At 32.9% G+C, this 20312-nt stretch overlaps 2 protein-coding genes across 2 annotated transcripts; both read right to left on the bottom strand.

Annotated features, from left to right (window-relative positions):
- Positions 1–2234: 2234 nt before the first annotated feature.
- Positions 2235–5979, bottom strand: LOC145577474 (uncharacterized). Its single transcript, XM_081634946.1, has 8 exons — positions 5860–5979; positions 5525–5776; positions 5099–5427; positions 4803–4994; positions 4579–4695; positions 4393–4474; positions 4210–4311; positions 2235–2416 (listed from the first exon to the last, which is right to left on the bottom strand). The coding sequence occupies exons 1-8, from the start codon at positions 5977–5979 to the stop codon at positions 2315–2317; spliced, it is 1296 nt and encodes a 431-aa protein (XP_081491072.1). The 3' UTR covers positions 2235–2314.
- A 4124-nt stretch (positions 5980–10103) lies between these two features.
- LOC145577471 (uncharacterized) lies at positions 10104–12975 on the bottom strand. The gene is made up of 5 exons (XM_081634937.1): positions 12289–12975; positions 11931–12243; positions 11710–11840; positions 10556–11663; positions 10104–10471 (listed from the first exon to the last, which is right to left on the bottom strand). Exons 1-5 carry the CDS (start codon positions 12973–12975, stop codon positions 10104–10106), a joined length of 2607 nt encoding a protein of 868 aa, XP_081491063.1.
- Positions 12976–20312: the final 7337 nt, after the last annotated feature.

The raw sequence follows: 20312 nt of genomic DNA, 5'->3' as shown, positions 1-20312 counted from the left end.
GGGATGAGACCCTTTTATTCAATAACAAAAATACAATTACAAAATGTCTTGTTATGAGTACTCAAAGATACCTTGGTTTGCATAACGAACACAAAATGAGGTATTTACAATATTATGTTGTCAATTTTAACCTCAAATTCGAGGCTTTTGGGGCCAAAAATGACCCCCAAAAACCTTCCTAGAACATGTTTTGACATAAAACTCTATGAGTGCATTTTTTTTATATATATATTAAAAAAAGTGAAATATAATGGAATTTTGAAGGAAAGTGTAAATTGGTGATGAAATCTAATTTTTTTTTTTTAGTTTTTTTTGTGGTAAAAAAAAAGGTGGTTAATTCCATAAACGGGTTATTTTTTTGTGATAAAAAAAAAAAAAAAATCCTTTTTATAATCCCATTGTTTTGTAATAATAGAAACAATTTCCTTTATAATCCTCTTTATAATAATAGCAACACTAGCTTATTTAAGCCCCATTCTTTAGAGCTGCTCTGCTGAGTCCTACTCTGCTCTGCTGAAATCTGCTTTGTCTTGCTTAAAAATAATATTTAATATTGAATTATTATAATTGTAAGTAATATTTAATAATAATAAATATTTAATATTTAATAATAATAACTAATATTGAATTATTATAATAATTAATACGAAGTCTTTAATACGTGTCAAAGGTAACCGGTTCAGCTGGTTACAAGTTTTTTTGTCTGTTTAAAATGAACAGGCCCCAAAGGTTGTAATATTAATGTATAATCCAAATGTTGTATTATTAAAAAAGAACGGGTTAAAGGTTGTATTAATTTTTCAATTTTTCTTATTTTTAAAAATAGCGAGAAATTACTAAAAAAAAAGGTTTAATTTATTTGAACACGACCGTATATGGAAAACATTTTATTTATTTAATCATGGAGGTATATATATATATATATATATATATATATATATATATATATATATATATATATATATATATATATATATATATATATATATATATATATATATATATATATATATATAAGAAAAAAAGTGAGACGAAATAAAAGGACATAGAAAAAGAGAAATTGACATACTTGTATCATTAGTAGACTTTACTGAATTAAGTCAACTATAGAGAATGAAGACGAAATGACTACCAATTCAAGAGGAAAGATCAGAGAAAAACCAATAAAGTTGACTCTTTTCCAAAATGTCATACACTTATACTCAGTAGTATATATGTTATATGTGTGGTAAATCCATATTGTATATGCACTCCTTTAGATTTAGTAGTAGTAAGACTAGTAACTCTAATTATATTGTCTTTTCGTTTTACTTTATTCGAATTATTTTTATCTGAATGCACCACCATTTATCTCTCTGATTAACAAGTTGATAAATAATCCCAAGTGTTATAGTGAAAGGTGAATATTAAAGCTAAAAAAGAGAACTGACACGACTTAATAAAGTAGCATACGTTTTTTTACTTTGGAACATATTAAGTAACAGTAGTGATATTAATTATTAACCCGGGTTTAACTGGATGCCTTTACCTTTTTTCTATCTTTGTTTTGTAAAAAAAGGTTTTCATTTCAAATAATTTAAAAACACTATATAGAGACTTAAGAGATGGGAGAAATCGGGAAGCAACAAGGTGATAAAAAATTGATGAAGTTACTCCCCTTTAATCCCTTTGTATATTATTAATTGCTCTCCTTTTCTTTTACTAGTGGAAAAATCCTCATCCGTAACGGTCAAAAAGGGGCCATCCGTAACGGGCAGCGTCCGTTACGTATGCGGCCGTTACGGTTGGCCATTGTTATTCGTAACGGGCACTGTCCGTTACGAATAACCCATTATTCGCAACTGACATTTCAGATGTCCGTTACGAATAACCCATTATTCGTAACGGATTTAAATGTTAGTTACGAATAAGGGGTTATTCGTAACGGACATCTGAAATGTCAGTTACGAATAAATTTTTTTTGTATTAAAATAAGTCCTTATTCGTAACGGTCACCTAAAACGCCCGTTACGAATAACTGGTTATTTGTAACTGACAATTTTGCTGCCCGTTACAAATAATTATTAAATTAAATTTTCATTTTATTTAATTTCGACAGCATGTATTTATATATAATTAATATATATTAATTAAAACCTGTTATAATATACCTGTTCCTGTAAATAAGCAATTATACCGAACAATCTTTCGTAAAAATTAATACGACGTAATATAAAAACTGAAGTAGTAACACATTACAAATAAAAACTTGTATAAATTTATCCAACATATACAACAACACTAAAAATATTACGTTTTCTACCTAAGCTAATAGTTATGCATTCAATAAATATTTACTTCTAAAGTATTGCGCCCATTGTTCTCGAACCACATTCAACTCGTCAACATCATACGGGGCGGTCCTTGGACAAAAATCCTATTGAAAAAAAAAACATATGAAAGAGGTTACAAAATAAAAACAATCCATAATAAAAACAATCATTAGAATAAATGTGATGAACCAAATTATAGAAATAAAACTCATAATATAGAAACAAAACACATAACATCCTTAATTGACTTATATTTTGATTTCTATGAGTTGAAATCAATAAAAAGTTAACATTTACTCACTTTTGGGAGCGTATAGAGCCAAAAAGGCTTCAAAATTGTGCTAAAAGACTTCTATCTTTCCCATCTTTCAAGTATTGGTTCAAATTAACACAATGTAACACATAACATCCTTAATTATCTTATTTTTTGGTTTCTATGAATTGAAATCAATGAAAATTGACCACTATCTCACTCTTGGGAGCGTATAGAGCCAAAAACGCTTCAAAATTGCCTAAGGGCCTTCTACCTTTCCCATCTTTCAAGTATTTGTTCAAATTAACACAATATAATACTAAACATCCTTAATTACCTAATATTTTGGTTTCTATGAATTGAAATCAATGAAAAGTAACCATTTACTCACTTCTAGGAGCGTATAGAGCCAAAAAGGCTTCAAAATTGCCTAAGGGACTTCTACCTTTCCCATCTTTCATGTATTGGTTCAAATTAACACAATATAATACTAAACATCCTTAATTACCTTATATTTTGGTTTTTATGAATTGAAATCAATGAAAATTGACCATTATCTCACTCTTGGGAGCTTATAGAGCCAAAAACGCTTCAAAATTGTCTAAGGGACTTCTACCTTTCCCATATTTCAAGTATTTGTTCAAATTAACACAATATAACACATAACATCCTTAGTTACCTTATATTTTGGTTTCTATGAATTGAAATCAATGAAAATTGACCATTTACTCACTTTTAGGAGCGTATAGAGCAAAAAAGGCTTCAAAATTGCCTAAGGGACTTCTACCTTAACAATCTTTCATGTATTGGTGAATTAACACAATATAACACTAAAAATCCTTAATTACCTTATATTTTGGTTTCTATGAATTGAAATCAATGAAAATTGACCATTATCTCACTCTTGGGAGCGTATAGAGCCAAAAACGCTTCAAAATTGCCTAAGGGACTTCTACCTTTCCCATCTTTCAATTATTTGTTCAAATTAACACAATAAAACACATAACATCCTTAATTACCTTATATTTTGGTTTTTATGAATTGAAATCAATGAAAATTGACCACTATCTCACTCTTGGGAGCGTATAGAGCCAAAAACGCTTCAAAATTGTCTAAGGGACTTCTACCTTTCCCATATTTCAAGAATTTGTTCAAATTAACACAATATAATACTAAACATCCTTAATTACCTTATATTTTGGTTTCTATGAATTGAAATCAATGAAAATTGACCATTTACTCACTTTTAGGCGCGTATAGAGCCAAAAAGGCTTCAAAATTGCCTAAGGGACTTCTACCTTTCCTATCTTTCATGTATTGGTTCAAATTAACACAATATAACACTAAACATCCTTAATTACCTTATATTTTGGTTTCTATGAATTGAAATCAATGAAAATTGACCATTATCTCACTCTTGGAGCGTATAGAGCCAAAAACGCTTCAAAATTTCTTAAGGGACTTCTACCTTTCCCATCTTTCAAGTATTTGTTCAAATTAACACAATATAACACTAAACATCCTTAATTACCTTATATTTTGGTTTTTATAAATTGAAATCAATAACAATTGACCATTATTTTACTCTTGGGAGCGTATAGAGCTAAAAAGGTTTCAAAATTTGCAAAAAAAAAAACTACTAACCTCTTCTAAGACACCTTTGCACTCCAAGTGAGAAGTAACAATCTCATACATGTATCTCATAATGTAGTAGCCACATTCAACGCCTCCTTGTTGTTGAGCACACTAGTATATATAACAAATAGTTATAAATTTTGTTTTCAAAGTGAACAATGTATAACAATATGGGGTGAGTAGTGTATTTACCTCCATTTGTATGAATTTCAATTTTTGCCTTTGTGATTTCAATTCACTCCCTGTGAGATTCGCCCGATATACTTTATAAGCCCTAAAAAAATAATATATATTCTAACACTTAGAACAAAATAATCTACAACACCACATACAAAAATGATATAGAAACTAGGGCATAATTTCAAGGTTGTGGCTCACGTCATCATAATCTCGGCAATTTTCAATTTTCGTGGATTTTCTTTAGGTAGCTTCATAGAGTCAAACTCATAAGCTAAACCTAATTGTAGATCGACCACCACAAGAACCCAATGACCACTACATCATTTAAGAGAAAAACACAAGTTAGAGTATTGGAAAATAGGTGAAAAACATATCATTTATATGATTAAGTTTAGTGGCAATATAAAAAACATATTTCGAACCTTGCGACATATGGAGCCACGATGAATTTGCAACGTTTACCCGTCTTTCTTACTTCATGCAAAAATGTATTCTTCACATATGTATAAGTTTCAAGGTAATCATTCTCAATTGAAGATTTAGAAATGAGTTGAGGACAAAAGAATGTGATCTCAGTCCTGTTGAAAAGGTCGATAAAGTTGTCTACTAAATACCTACATGATAAAGACATAGAAAACAAAAAATTCAGCATTATAACATTAAAAATATTACTATAGTGAATATAAGAACCAAAGTAAAGGAAGATTAAGTAACCTACATGATATAAACATGAATCAATGAAACATTAGCCCACGATCCTCTTAGAAATTCACGTACATCGGTAGCGGTTACCCAAATCTGTTTGTCGCTATCAAAATTAAACATTGAGGCCTTTAAAAGTACCGATGTTGTATCATACTTTGCATCATCGGAATTCATTAACCAATACAACAACTCACACCCCTCGCCAAAAGTATCGACAATTTTATCTTCAAGTGGTAGGAATTTTGTGGGTTTGATGGTAGATTGCCTTGATTTCACACCACAACTATCGTCCCCTTCTTTGCTTTGGCGAGATCTATGCTTCTTTTTGGGCGATGGTGAAACCTTTACAAATAGGTGAATATTAGTCTAGATAAAGTATACAAAAATGATGGGATTTAATGTTAATAGTAGGAGAATATACCTCTTCTTAAAAAAAAACCATGTCTATGGGCCATAGTACAAAGGAAGACTTGGCTTTTCCCAACTTAGTCACACCATCGGGAGACGGTACCGGTATATCAAGGAGGGCACAATCGGGATAAGGGTTGTCCACACTAACCCTGTAATGATCAGGTAACATCTTCAGGTTGTGCGTAACTTCACCGGTAACAGGATATACCGTTCCATCTGCCACAACCACTAAATTTTGATTGTACTCATCTTTCAATGCTAGGCGACATTTAGTGGCTATCTACATATTACAAAAAACTCGATCAATATTATACATGTTAACCATGTAAAGTCATATCTTTAGTATTAGTTAAAGACATATACCTCTATTACACGAGGGCTTTGTGTTGCCTCCATGTTCATCATCACTTGCATTCCTTGAAATGTCTCCACGTCACCGGTCATATGTGGTAGTAAATTGGCAAGATAAGCTTTCACCTCCATTGCCACCCGTTTTTCCAACCTCTCTTTGATCCTCTCTTCGATCCTCTCTTGAAGCTTTTCTTCAACCTTTTCTTCTAGCCTCGCCTCAAATTCTTAAGTTAGGGCAGCTTTCATTGATTCTAACTCTTCTAATGAGCATCCACCTTGGCCGGATGATTTACCCTTTTTGTATCCTTTCCAAATACTTGTGTGTGACTAACTCCAACCCCACACCTTCCTAGTGCTTTTACATGCCCGCGGTGATCCCTTTTTCCTAAAGCCTTGTCGAGGGCATCCATACCAATAACATCACTTGAATTGTTTCGTTCCTTCATCATTCTTTTGCAAGTTTTCCAACTATTAAAAAAAAAACATATATAAGATATGGCAGAACAAGAACCTGAATTGAAAAAAAATGATATCCATAAATAGACTTGTAGCCTACAGCATATATAAAAGAGAGAAAGGAAGAGTAGTTGTTAATGCAGGAAAAGGATTCAAAGACTGTCCATCAAAAACAGGTTCTACCTTGTTAATATTGTCCATTCTTTCAACTGAATCAACTCAAATTAAAGCTCCAGCGAGCTTTCGCAACTCACACAATGTACCCTTCAAACTTATGCATTTGAAAAATCTATGACACACCCAAAGAACACACACTACAGGAATCAAACAGTCCTAACTCAACAAATATGCAAATAGTCCTTTATTTGTTATGTTTATGCAAGGAAACAGAAATGTTAGCAGAAAGTCCAAGAATTTCATATAATCCTTCTCCTGTTGATTCAATACCAAAGAAAAGTTGAACAGCTAAATCAGAACATTCAGAAATTCCAGCAGTCAAAGAATTGACCCTTAACACTACAATTATATGACAATCAGCAATTCGCATTATTTTCAAGTCATGAAATCCTTGCTGCATAGTATAGCTCAGGTGTAAATGCTCATTTCTAGCTAAGAGAATTATTAAAATACCCACTAAATAAGTAACATAAATTACGAAATACTCGAATTATTATTATCAATTCAGCATAAGTATTACCTTGAACTGGAATGATGAAATATAATGCTTCTCATTCATTTAACACCAGTGTTGAAAATTTTGATTGCAACAGTAGTTGAATGTACATCAACCAAAATCAAAACACACCTAATATAGGATGAAACTGAAATTTCAGAACTGATCGGAACTGAAATTTCAGAACTGATCGAAAGTCATCGGAACTGAAATTTCAGAACAGATCGGTAGTGATCAGAACTGAAATTTCAAAACTGATCAGAACTGAAATTTCAGAACTGATCGGAACTGAAATTTCAGAACTGATCGGAACTGAATTTCAAAACTGATTGGAACTGAAATTTCAGAACTGATCGGAACTGATCAGAACTGATCGGAGCTGAAATTTCAGAACTGATCAAAACTGATCAGAACTGAAATTTCAGAACTGATCGGAACTGAAATTTCAGAAGAGCTTATGCCATGATTGCTGGACTTGATTATTTGCACAAAGACAGATACTTACCACTACTACGACATGGTGAGCCACATTCAGATTAGGGACAGAGGGGAACATAGGGAAAACAGAGAATATAGTAGAAGTAAGTAAACAAAGAAGAAGAGTGCAAACAAGAGCCAGGACCAAAAGTACTTTGATTGCATAAACAAGATCAAGAAACAATGAATGCCTGTCTGTGCTGCAAATTTGATTTATCAACCTACTTTAGTTGATTCTTATGATTTCAATCACTATTCTAAGGCAACTTTGCGCTCAATCTTCTACTGCCAATAGCCCAGATGATAATTCATGCAAGTAAAGAAATTTAGATAATATGTACCCCCATTATGTTCAACAATTGGAAAATTGGTTGTTAAGGCCTTCATCAACTAATTGAGATGGTGAAGGGGTCACAACGGTCACAACAACAACTAAGCAAGCAACAACAATCAAGGCTATCTTAATTGGATAAATTACTTAACCATGCATACAGAAAAAGGCAAGGACAAATTCTCTTAGTTATCTTAATTATTTAATATCATCAAGAGTTCAGCACAGCACTAATTGAGATGGTGAAGGGGTCACAACGGTTACAGCACAACTAATCAGAACTGAAATTTCAGAACTGATCGGAACTGATCAGAACTGAAATTTCAGAACTGATCGGAACTGATCAGAACTGATCAGAACTGAAATTTCATATATGATTGGAACTGAAATTTCGGAACTGATCGGAACTGATCAGAACTGATCGAAACTTATCAGAACTGATCGGAACTGATCAGAACTGTAATTTCAGAACTGATCGGAACTGATCAGAACTGTAATTTCAGAACTGATCGGAATTGATCAGAACTGATCGGGACTGATTAGAACTGATCGGAAAAGGCCTCAATTTTAGCAAATCCTATTAAACAACGCAGGAAGCAGGAAATGAGCAATAAACAGAAAATGCCTCCCATTAAACAATGCAGGAAATGAGCAATAAACAGAAAAGGCCTGATCACTGATCAACTCAAAAGTATAAACAAGTAACTGAAAAAAAAAAGTATACTTGGTTACTTAGAACAACACTTACAATAGCATTGGCTATTTGCTGGGTTTTGGCATTCTTCGGGTCTATAGCCCACGATCCATCTGCATTACGAGTTTGACGGGCCAAAATCCAATAAAGAGACCGATTTTTAAGCTTTTCACTCATTACACAGCTTGTTGTGGACTCTGTGGTGCTTGAGGTTGAAGATTCTGCTGGAATTCTATTGGTCTTACTCCAATCAACTCGAGCCCTCTCATAACTCTTGGAGCCTAGATGGTGGCGATGCTTATTATTCTTTGCATTTTCCTTGCCTTTTTCACTCAGAGCCTATTACAAAATGGAAAGCTATTGTAAGTAGTATTGTAGTTGAAATAAAGTATATATGTGAAAAATACTTTCATAATATCTTACACACCTTAAATTCATCTGTATTGCAATATGTCTCAAACTCTTTCCATTGCTCTTCTGTGATGTAACCTTCATAAAGCTCCCAGGACTTAATGTTTGCACTTGGTGAGTCAGGCGGAGGTGCAGTTTCCTTAGTAATGTATTGTGAAACTAACCAAGACTTGTACTTCCTAAATCTAGCACCAACAGCTTTGTGGAACTTCTTCTCTTTACTACCCTTGGGATCATCAATGTGGAACTTCCATTACAAAATTAGAGAATGTTAATATTCATAATTAATTATAAGTATCGTTAAATTTAGAGCAATAAACCATATTTATATCGTAATTACCTGACTCTCCTCCCACAAGTTTTGCTTTTGAACTTTATCATACTTCGGATATCCCTTCACATTAATGTTAACTCTTTGAGCACAATTACCAATTTGCTTCCCATAAGCAGATTCCCACTTTCTAATAGGCATGTCAAACTCATCAAATTCGAGGAACATGGGTGTAATTGTTTGGACTGATTTGGACGGGCCTCGTCCCTTTTTTGTAGAAGATTTTACTTGGGAAGTGGAGGCATCCATGTCACCAGATTGTTCCTGTCCATCATGATCATCTCTGTTTTCTTCCATTGTAGTATGCCTACACCTACACAAAGAATGAAATTAACAAGAATAGAATCAAAATCATAACAATAAAATCATATTACTGTAAATACTATACAATAAAGAAATTAATGATTTAGATATATACCAATTTAATAAATTCAATATTAATTGCAAAAAAATACTATTGTTAAAGGAATACAATAACACAAACCTTGGTTGTAGGTATAGGAACCATTAACCCTTCCTCACGATCATACTCTACATCACCAACAATATCTTCCCCTTCTTGTAGAGGTTGCACTCCCATTGTTATAGGCGGGATGTCATCAAATTGGTCATACTCTTCTTCATCCACAACATCTTCCACACCCACAATTTTTCTCTTGCCTTCAACTACAACACGCCATTGCGGATCTATATTATCCTTGATGTAGAATACTTGTTTCGATTGTGAGGCTAATACAAAAGGCTCTTCACCATCAGTATAACGACTAGAGTCAACCAAGGTGAATCCAAATAACTCATCGGTTTTCATACCACGACGGTTATCAGCCCATGTGCAACGAAATAAAGGAATTGTGAAATCAACATAATCCAACTCCCAGATTTCTTAAATGACACCGTAATATGCCTGTGTAGCTTCAACTGGCCTTGTATCCCTAGAATTTGAGTATTCAGTAGAAGATGCAACCACGAAAACACCACTATTTTGTTGCACACTTTTTTCATCTTGAGGACAAGTGGAAAAAGTAAATCCATTGATATCGTAACCCTCATAAGTATACACAAGTGGTTGTGGACCTCGTGAAAGCCACTTGATCGTTTCAGAAACATTCTCATCTCTACTCAATTCAAGCTTCACTTGGCCTTCAAACCACTCAACAAAGTGGCGATTATGCTCCTGCATCAACGCATAGGAGCTGATCCTGGGATTGTGAATTTTCAACTCATGAAGATGTTTTTCAATATATGGATGAACTGCAGATAGGTTTTGTAGCACAAATCAGTGGGCTTTCTTATATCGATCAAGTGGAGGTTTAACCAATTTCCGACCTAATGTACCCTTTCCTTGAAGTCTTCCCTCGTGACGAGAAGTCGGAATCCCAATTTCTTTAGCCTTAGCTAAAAACACTGAACAATAGTTCCCTGCTTCCTCTGCTATGAACCCTTTCACGATGCTCCCTTCAGGATTTGCTATGTTCTTTTCCTTATCTTCCAAAGTACCCATTTGCCTCTCATAAGGGTACATCCAACGCATAAATACAGGACCGCACTCCTTTATCTCACGAGGCAAGTGCATAACAAGGTGAGTCATTATGTCAAAAAAGGAAGGAGGAAAATACATCTCGAATTTGCATAATGTTTCAACAATATCATATTCCATATCGTCGAGTGTTTTTGGATCTATCACCTTACTGCAAATTGCATTGAAAAACAAGCAAAGCTTCACAATAGCATGCCTAACATGTTTTGGAAAAAGGCCTCGGAGTGCAATTGGCATGAACACTTGCATCATCACATGACAATCATGGGCCTTCATACCAACAAATTTCTTATCAGTAGTAGAAACAAAACGCCTTAAGTTCGACGAATACCCTGTCGGCACCTTGATTCCTTTCAAACACTCACAAAAGATCCTTTTTTCTTCTCTAGACAATGTATAACACGCATGGGGCAAAAATGCTTTTTTCGTTGCTTCATTTTCCTCAGCCCATAACTTAGGTCGAATTTTGGCTTCCTTCATGTCTCTACGCACATTAAAACCATCCTTTGTCTTTCCTTTGATATTCAACAAAGTCCCAATTAGTGCCTCACAAACATTTTTTTCAATGTGCATAACATCAAGACAATGTCGAACCGACAAGTGCTTCCAATAAGGCAGATCCCACAACTTAGACACTTTTTTCCACAACACACCCTTCTTCGGTATCTCTCTGTGCATCTTACCGAAGATTGTCTTAACATTTTTAATTTTCTCATACACTTCAATTCCTGTCAATGGCTCACGACTCACTCCCTTCTCAACATGCCCGTCGAATTGTTGTCTCATCTTCCTGTATGGGTGATTTCGACGAAGTGATCGTCTGGTATGCATGTACACATTCTTCAATTCCCCCAATGCTTCAAGCGGGTAATTTAGGGCATGGTTTTTGTCCTCTGACTTTGTACCCTGAAAAATTTCCATATGCAAGAAAGTCATTAATAGTACAAAACACCATGGCTCTTAATCTGAAATTTGTACCCGAAAGAGCATCAAATGTCACAACACCTTCCTCCCACAACAGTTTCAAATCGTCAATAAGGGGCTCCAAATAAACATTTATCTCATGGCCAGGTTGTTTAGGACCTAGGATTAGAAGTGATAACATGATGTACTTGCGCTTCATGCACAACCAAGGAGGTAGATTGTATATTGACAGAAGAACAGGTCATGTACTATGTTGACTACTAAGAGTGCTAAATGGATTCATCCCATCCGTACTTAATGCCAGTCTTATGTTCCTCGGCTCTTTCCCGAATTCTGGAAATGTCTTGTCAATGTGTTTCCATTGCAACGAATCAGCTGGGTGTCTGATCAACCCATCCTTCTTCCTCTCATTTTCATGCCAAACCAACTTCTTTGCTTCATCCTTAATTGAGAACAGGCGCTTCAACCTTGGTATTATAGGAAGATACCATACTACCTTAGCTGGTGGCCACTTCAAGGGATCCTTATTTAAGCCCTCTCGCTTGTATCGTGACACACCACACTTTGGGCAAGCATCCAATTTTGCATTCTCCTTTCAATATAGCACACAATCATTTGGACATGCATGGATCTTGGTGTACTCTAAACCCAATGGACACATCAACTTCTTCGCATAGTAAGTCGACTTAGGAATGTCATTTCCTTCTGGAAACATATCAAAGAGGGTTTCCAACAACAAAGTGAAACTAGTGTTGGTCCACCCGCTCTTCGCTTTCAAGTTATATAAAGTTAAAATCCCAGAAATATTGGAATACTTAGAACAACCAGGATACAACGGTGTCTCAGCTGCTTTCGATACATTCTCATATATATGAGAATCTTCATTAACATGATCGCCTAACCCGTCTATCATCTCTTCTATCCTGTATTCCTCAACATCATCATTAAAACCCACTTCATTATCATCAAAACCATTCGGATCTCTCTCATCAGCTTCATTGTCGTTAATAGAGGAATTATCCGCGGGAGGAAATTTTTCACCATGCCAATACCAAATAGTGTAGTCTGGCATAAACCCACGAATAATCAAATGTTCCTCTATTTTCTTAATGTCTTCCCACCTCTTCACATTGTTACAATCACGACAAGGGCAGAAAATAGGTCTTGCTTTGGTTAGCCTTTGTTCAACGAGTGTACTCCATTGGTGTTGCACTGCGATTCTACAGAACTCGTTGACCCCGGCTAAGTATTCAGGTGTGGTTCGAGAACCACTATACATCCAACGACAGTCCATTTCTAAAAATGTATGATTAAAACCCAAGAAACAAATTATATTCAACATCACATATCAACACATTCCAAATGCATGATTCCAAAGGTCCTTATCGCTCCAACCTAACCCATCCTTGGAAGTGTATTCTCACTAGCAAATGGTTGACCATTTTAAGGCCCTAAGGAAATTTCGGCAGCATTTCCCTATGGTTCTCAAAGTACACGATGTAATTAATTTCTTAATTACATATGTACCCCGAGAACACATTAGGGAATGCTAACACAAAATTACCTTTACTTCCGAAAAAAAGCAACCATTTACATCCTAAGTGAGAATACAATTCCAAGAACAGTCCCAAACGGGGACTATTCAAGATTTACTCCTAATGAGTAAATCTTGAACGGGTATCTAGGCATATGAAAATATAATGCATAATAAATATTAACACATTTGAATTGACAGAAAATTGGAAGAAAATTAAACAAAAATCATAAGAAAGAAACTCTCAATGCAATGTACTAATTAAACAAAAAAAACAAGCAACAAAACAATTAATTACTCATACCAAATTGTCAGATTTAAGCCGCATCAAATCACCATCTTGAAATGAGGACGGAGCTGCTTTAATGGAGTTGAGGGAGATAAGGACCGAGCTGCTCCTGAAACATCAGATTCAAGTCACTCCCATTTCCCAGCAAAATCAAAAAATCAAATTAAATAGAAGTAAGTTTCCATTTCCAAACAAATGGTCAGGAATATCACTGTAGTAAGACTAATACTGAATTTGGCTCCCTTTGTTTCTCTTCTTCTTAATAAATTGACCTGGAATATCTATTAAACCAGCAATCCCTTAAAAATTCCAAAAGAATTTCAACCAACAAAAAGCAAAGTACTATCCGATTAGGCATCAAGTTATTAACCCATTGATAAATTCTGAAAAATCATAAGGAAAGGTGGGGGAGAGAAAATATTACATTGTATTTAACAAAATAATGAGCATGCTGAATTTCTCATGACAGAATGTATAACAAATAAATTAACAAAATTAGTGATCTTTTACTCCATATAACAAGTACAAATTCTAATCTTATTGAAGCAAACCTATTAGAACTATACAGAGTTACAGAAGAACAGGCCACTCTGGTCTGTTTGTAGCTCACCAGTAACTAAAATTCATAGTTGCACTCAAAAAAATACCAGTACATTTCAACCTCACTTTAGACAATCCACCAAACAGTCAAAAATAATGCACGTAGAAGTTCCTAGTGCAGGGAGAAGTATTGCAGGATTAATTTGGGGAAAAAATCAATCAATTAATTCATACTTACCTCAAAATTCAAAGGCTTTTAAACTAAAACATAATAAAACCCAAAACAAATGGAAAATAGTAAAATCAATCAATTAATTTGGGGAAAAAAATAAAACCTATAATTAAGCAATTGCAATTAAGCAAACTGAAACAAGGGTTACGAAATTGGGGGAGGAGAGAGAAAGAGTACGCTTTAATGGAGAAATATGAGCGCTTCAATGGAGAACTCAGACAGCCCTTCAATGGAGAACTCGGAGTGCGCTTCAATAATGGAGAACTCGGAGTGCGCTTCAATAATGGAGAACTCAAAGTGCGCTTCAATGGAGGAGAAGAGTGAGAATGAGAGGAGCAAAAGATTGAACTGAGCTTGGAGCTCCTTCAATGGAGTTGAGGGAGGTGAGGACGACGTTGCGCGCGGGAGCTGCTTCAATATTGGAGAGAGAAAGAGGAAATTTTTTGACAGAGGGAGTGAGAAAGGGGAAAGTAAAAATTTAGGGCTTACTTTAAAACCTTATTCGTAACGGACACCCCATGTTAGTTACAAATAACAAAGTCAAAATTTTGTTGACTTTTCTATTTGTAACGGGCAATATTTGTTGGTTACGATTAGTTAGTTAATCGTAACGGGCAGAATAAGGTCTGTTACAAATAAAAACTTATTCGTAACGGGCACCAATCTGTCCGTTACGAATAACAACTTATTCATAACGAGCACCAATTTGTCCGTTACGAATAACCCTTTTCCTGCCCAATTCACAACTTTTTTGTAACGGACATTGAATTTGCCCGTTACGAATGACTTAATTGTAACGGAAAATCATATGTCCGTTACGAATAGCTTGTTACAAATAAGATTTTTTCCACTAGTGTTTGCGACCGTATTTTATAACTTGCTCTATTTTTTTTTTTTGAAAACTTTAACTATATTATACTAATACTTTGTACGTACTATTTTCCTCCCCATTAGTGATCCCGCTCTCATATTATATTTTAATACTGTGCTTTTTTACTTTCTTTCCCCCTTGTCACTTTTACTCATTTTTTGCTTTTTTAGAAATTTATTTTTCTATTTTTCAACTAACATTACTTTTATCATATTTTATTACTTTCTTTATCCTTGAAACTTCGCCCATGAAAAATAAAGCAAATAATAAAATAAAGAGGAAATTCTTTTCTTTTTTCTTTTTTCTTTTCTCTTTTTTTTTTTTTTTTTTAATTTTACCTAATTTAATGGTCGATTTGTTCAATTGTGAAGGTGTTCTTTACCATTTTTATGGGTTTATTAGCTTAAGAAATTGAATACCTAGTATAGCACTCAAAGTTTAACCAAATATGAGAAATTACCATCTTATACAAGAAGAATTGCTCTTCGTTACTCAATATGTACTGACTTCATCGTTAACACGACTTACCCAGCAGAAAATCTTGTGTGTACCTAAGGTTTATTCACACGTATAACTGGCATAATATTCAATATAGTAACCCTTATTTTTAACATAGTAACCTTATTTTTAAAATAGTAACCCTTTTTAAAAATTTGAGTGGACCTCTAATATTATTATGAACTTAAAGTACGACACTATTGTCGAATAGTGACCTAATTTTAACATAGTGATTTTTATTATTCTTATTGACCATTATATTAAAAATTTCATTAAAAAAAATAACCTTTTATAGCTTTTATAATGTCACACTAACTTTTATTTCAACATAATAACCTTTATTATAATATAGTGGCCTTTTTTTATTAATAAAACAATTATAGTATCCCTAATGTTAATGGTTCACAATAAATTAGTGTAAACCAAGTCTATTTAAGAATTTGTACTTACCCAGTACGACTTACTTTTCCATTACCATCTTATACCACTAACGTTAGGTAACCTAAGGTTACCAATCAGAGAGGAAATACATTTGAAGGGTTGTGAGACAAAATAAAATTCTCACAACATAAAATAATATAGCAAATGTATTTGGAAGAGGGAGAAAAGGAAGAGAGGGATAGAGAGAGTGAAAAAAGGTGAGGTAGGGCCCACCTTTGGAGTCGGAAATGGTTTCACGTGCAAAAAGGACAAAAAAAAAAAAAAAATTGAACCACAACTACTGTGAGTATATTTTGTACCAATGAGGATTTTTATAAATACCACTAAAATCGCATTGAGTATGTATTTTGTACCATTAAGCTGTAATGGTATTATTTGACAGTCTAATTAGACATTTGAACTTTTTTTTAAATACCACTAAAATTATATTTTGTACCACTGAGAATGTATTTTGTACCACTGAATATAAAATGGCAAATTTTAAATCCCACATGAAATAACCAATCTACCCCTGCGAAACACTTCTAAATCTCTCTCAACCCTCTGTTTATATAACCTCCCAATCAGACAAGAGTTGACTAACATCGACATTTGATGCTAACGATAGAATCTACCTTACAAACACAATTACAAAGATACCCTCTCATTTAAAAGGTAAATTTTCAAAAACTATTTTGGATAAACATGGCATATTGGCATGTTTATTATGGCCAAAAACTTGAATTTTTCATTCTTATCTTATTTTAAAAAACACAAGTTAAAGATAATTTCTAGTGGATAAAAATATTGTACTTACAAAAGTAGTTCTATAATAATTCGGTAATTCCCCCTTTTTTTAACACCTTTCTCTTATCACGCTTGCCAACACATATTTTTAACATTATATTTCTAATAATCAACATTGTAAAATTATAAAAAGTGAATATTAATAAAATAAACGTTAAATCGATTCAAACAAGATCCCACATGAATATGTTTTATCATATCTATAAACCACAAAAGTGAGTCAAAACGTATTGTGTGAATTGTGAATAGTGTAAAAGTCAAACGGTGTCAACTAAAAAAAAGGAGGAAACTGCATATTTACAATACAAACGTGGTGATCAGTTGGACCTTTGATTAATTAATCAATCTTTTTTTGATTGACCTCCTGTGGATTAGAAAAAAAAAAATTGATAACTGTTCAAGTTTGTGAATTTATTTCAATCTAATTCGACCTAACAAGAAGGGAATCACGCTCTGTAGGATTGAGCCTACGGGCTTGGGGTAGGTGCGACCTACCTGTTCCGGCGCCCTTTACTTGTTCGTGAAGTCATACCTTTCTTGGTCGGACCAACCCAACCGGTGATTTCGGATAAGTCTTTCTAAATAGTTCACGACGTTGCAACACTTGGCGTTCCAAATTTTCGCCAAGTTAAGTGTCGCGCCACATTGGAGCGATATATATATATATATATATATATATATAAAGAATTTTAGGATAAAATTTTAAGTTTAGAATTTTATTTTCGATAAAAGACCAATATTTCAGAGATACAAATTGAATTATAATTTTATTCAAAAATATTATTAGATTATAATTCTAAAAAATTATCATATAAATTTAATTTTTTATGTCATAATATTTTGTTTTTTGGAGCGAAGGAATTAGTTTAAAGTGTAAAGCATCTATTTATAATATATACTAATCGGTTAAAATAATATACTTCATAACTAATAGAATTTTATTACTACATAGACCTGCCAATTAGGGTTGAGTCATGAGTCATCCCGGATTGGGTCATCACTTTAGGTTACGAGTCAAGAAATGTTCAACCCTTGCCCAAAGTTTTGGGTTCGGGTCAACCTAACGAGATTTGAACATTTATTTTATTTAATTTATTATTTGTTTATTTATTTTAATGTATTAAATCGAACATTTCCACCAATATTAGTATTAGTCATTACATAGAACATGAATAATTGTTAAGTGCTAATTTTGTATCAAAAGCTAATTTATCTTTAAATTCAATAAACTAATTTTGTATCAATGGTATATTTAAAAATTTGACATATAGATCAAAAATTTATGTTTAAATTCAATAAACAACCCGGGCATCGCACGGGCAGAAAACTATATATATATATATGTGTGTGTGTGTGTGTGTGTGTGTGTGTGTGTGTGTGTGTGTGTGTGTGTGTGTGTGTGTGTGTGTGTGTGTGGGCCGGGGAGGCTCTCGTGAGAATTTTTCTTATGTGAGAACACTTTTTATGTTGTAAATTTTAAATCAGATGTTCTAAATTAGTACTCACATGTTCTAAACCATAAATTAGTTAAGTTAGATGTTATAAATTTCGAATGACTTATTACGAAATTTTAACCTATATGTTCTAAATTTTAAAACTTGCGTGTGTTCTAAGATTTTTAGTTATATGTTCTAAATTCGAAAGCATATGTTATAATTTTTATTCACATATTCTATATTTTTCCTTATATGTTCAATATTTTTACTCCCAATTTCTATATTTTATTTTAAGTGTTCTAAATTTTTTATTTACATGTTCTAAATATTAAATCAGATGTTCTAAATTTTAATCATATGTTCTAAATTTCATAAAGCAAATTTTTTTAAATTTTTACTCACATGTTCTAATTCTTGAATCAGATGTTCTAAATTATTGCTCACGCATATGTTCAAAATTATTAGTCATATGTTCTAAATTATTAATCATATGTTCTAAATTTAAATTTGAGTCGCATGTTCTAAATTTTTACTCACGTGTTCTAAATTATAGATCAGTTCTCATATAAGTATGAATTCTCACATATGAAATATTCTCACCGGATCCCTCCCCTATATATATATATATATATATATATATATATATATATATATATATATATATATATATATATATATATATATATATATATATATATATATATATATATATATATATATATATATATATATATATATATATTTTGTTTTTTTTTATCCAACTGAGGAAATGATCCAAATTAAAAGAAAATTACAAGAAGAAAGAAAACAAAAGAAACAGAACAAAACACAATCAAAACAAGACACTACCCCTCCACCCCGAGCCTTATGGTGAGCATTCTAAGGAGGCACACGTCGAGGTGTAGATACCCCTCTTACATCCTCCACTAGTATCCTACCAAGCTCTATAGGAATAAAGTTAACAGTTTTTAATCTTGTGTCTTGAGTGACCCCGCAGTTGGCCAACCAATCCGCCGCTCTATTTCCCTCTCGATATATGTGGGCAACTCGTACTTTCCAGTTAGTGTCATTGAGCATCCTGAGACAGTAGTCAATGATATATATATATATATATATATATATATATATATATATATATATATATATATATATATATATATATATAATTGATGTATCGTGATCATTGTAAGGTGCACAATTGTATTCACGGGCTTAAAAACCAAAATTAAAAAAAAATTGTGCTACCAAGGTGTACACATACACCGACTCATTTCTAAAGTTACACCTCTTTTACACAAATATATTACTTAGGTCCCGTTCATTTCATCTTATTTTTATTGAATTGAAATTATTTTAATAAATTGAAATTTTTATAATGATTCCATGTTATATTTCTTTTTTATAGTTACTGATTTTTATTGAACTGAAATTATTTTTGTTGAACTGAAATTATTTTTACTAAATATTATTTTATTAAGGTGAAGTGAACAAGAACTTACTGCACTCTAGGTGAGAGGAAAATGCCCAAAATATGACAGGGTTTTGTTTGTAATCAAAGATGTTTTGTAATCTCTAAAGATGAAATCATCTTTCATAATTACAGTAAATCATCTTCAATTTGAGTTCAATTTGAAAAAGGAAGGGTATTGCGGCTAGCTGTTGCGGTGTTCAAACGAAAAAAATAATTACGTAATTATTACATCAAAGATAGGGAAAATAATTGCCGTAAAAAAAAAGGGAACATAATTGATGCTAAAGTAATAGTTTCTCCTTTTTTTTTTTTTTTTTTTTTTTTTTTTTGCTGCAACCCACAGTTCATTACAATATAATGATATATTCATGAAAAATGAACCTCACATAATATAATACACTTGAAGATTTAAATAGGGTTAAAAATTTGTTAGGAGTATAATTTTTTTTTTTTTTTTGATGCAAATGTGGGTTGAGACCCTTTATTCATAAAAACAAAAAACATTACACCACCATACGAGGCAAGGCCACCCC

This window comes from Chenopodium album, chromosome 2 (assembly GCF_948465745.1).
Source record: "Chenopodium album chromosome 2, dcCheAlbu1.1, whole genome shotgun sequence".
Taxonomy (NCBI): domain Eukaryota; kingdom Viridiplantae; phylum Streptophyta; class Magnoliopsida; order Caryophyllales; family Amaranthaceae; genus Chenopodium; species Chenopodium album.
The sequence above is the reverse complement of the archived record's forward strand: the minus strand, read 5'-3'. Positions and strand labels throughout refer to the sequence as shown.

Excerpts from the sequence above, each read along its gene's own strand:
- LOC145577474 (XM_081634946.1), bottom strand. The coding sequence starts at position 5,979 with ATGGAGGTGAAAGCTTATCTTGCCAATTTACTACCACATATGACCGGT. Across the intron at positions 5,777-5,859 it reads AAAGCCCTCGTGTAATAGAG|ATAGCCACTAAATGTCGCCT; the intron begins GTATATGTCTTT and ends TGTAATATGTAG. Across the intron at positions 4,995-5,098 it reads TTGATTCATGTTTATATCAT|GTATTTAGTAGACAACTTTA; the intron begins GTAGGTTACTTA and ends TTTATCATGTAG.
- LOC145577471 (XM_081634937.1), bottom strand. The coding sequence starts at position 12,975 with ATGGACTGTCGTTGGATGTATAGTGGTTCTCGAACCACACCTGAATAC. Across the intron at positions 11,841-11,930 it reads CACTCTTAGTAGTCAACATA|GTCCTAAACAACCTGGCCAT; the intron begins GTACATGACCTG and ends TTCTAATCCTAG. Across the intron at positions 10,472-10,555 it reads GGGAAGACTTCAAGGAAAGG|TTCATCCATATATTGAAAAA; the intron begins GTACATTAGGTC and ends ACCTATCTGCAG.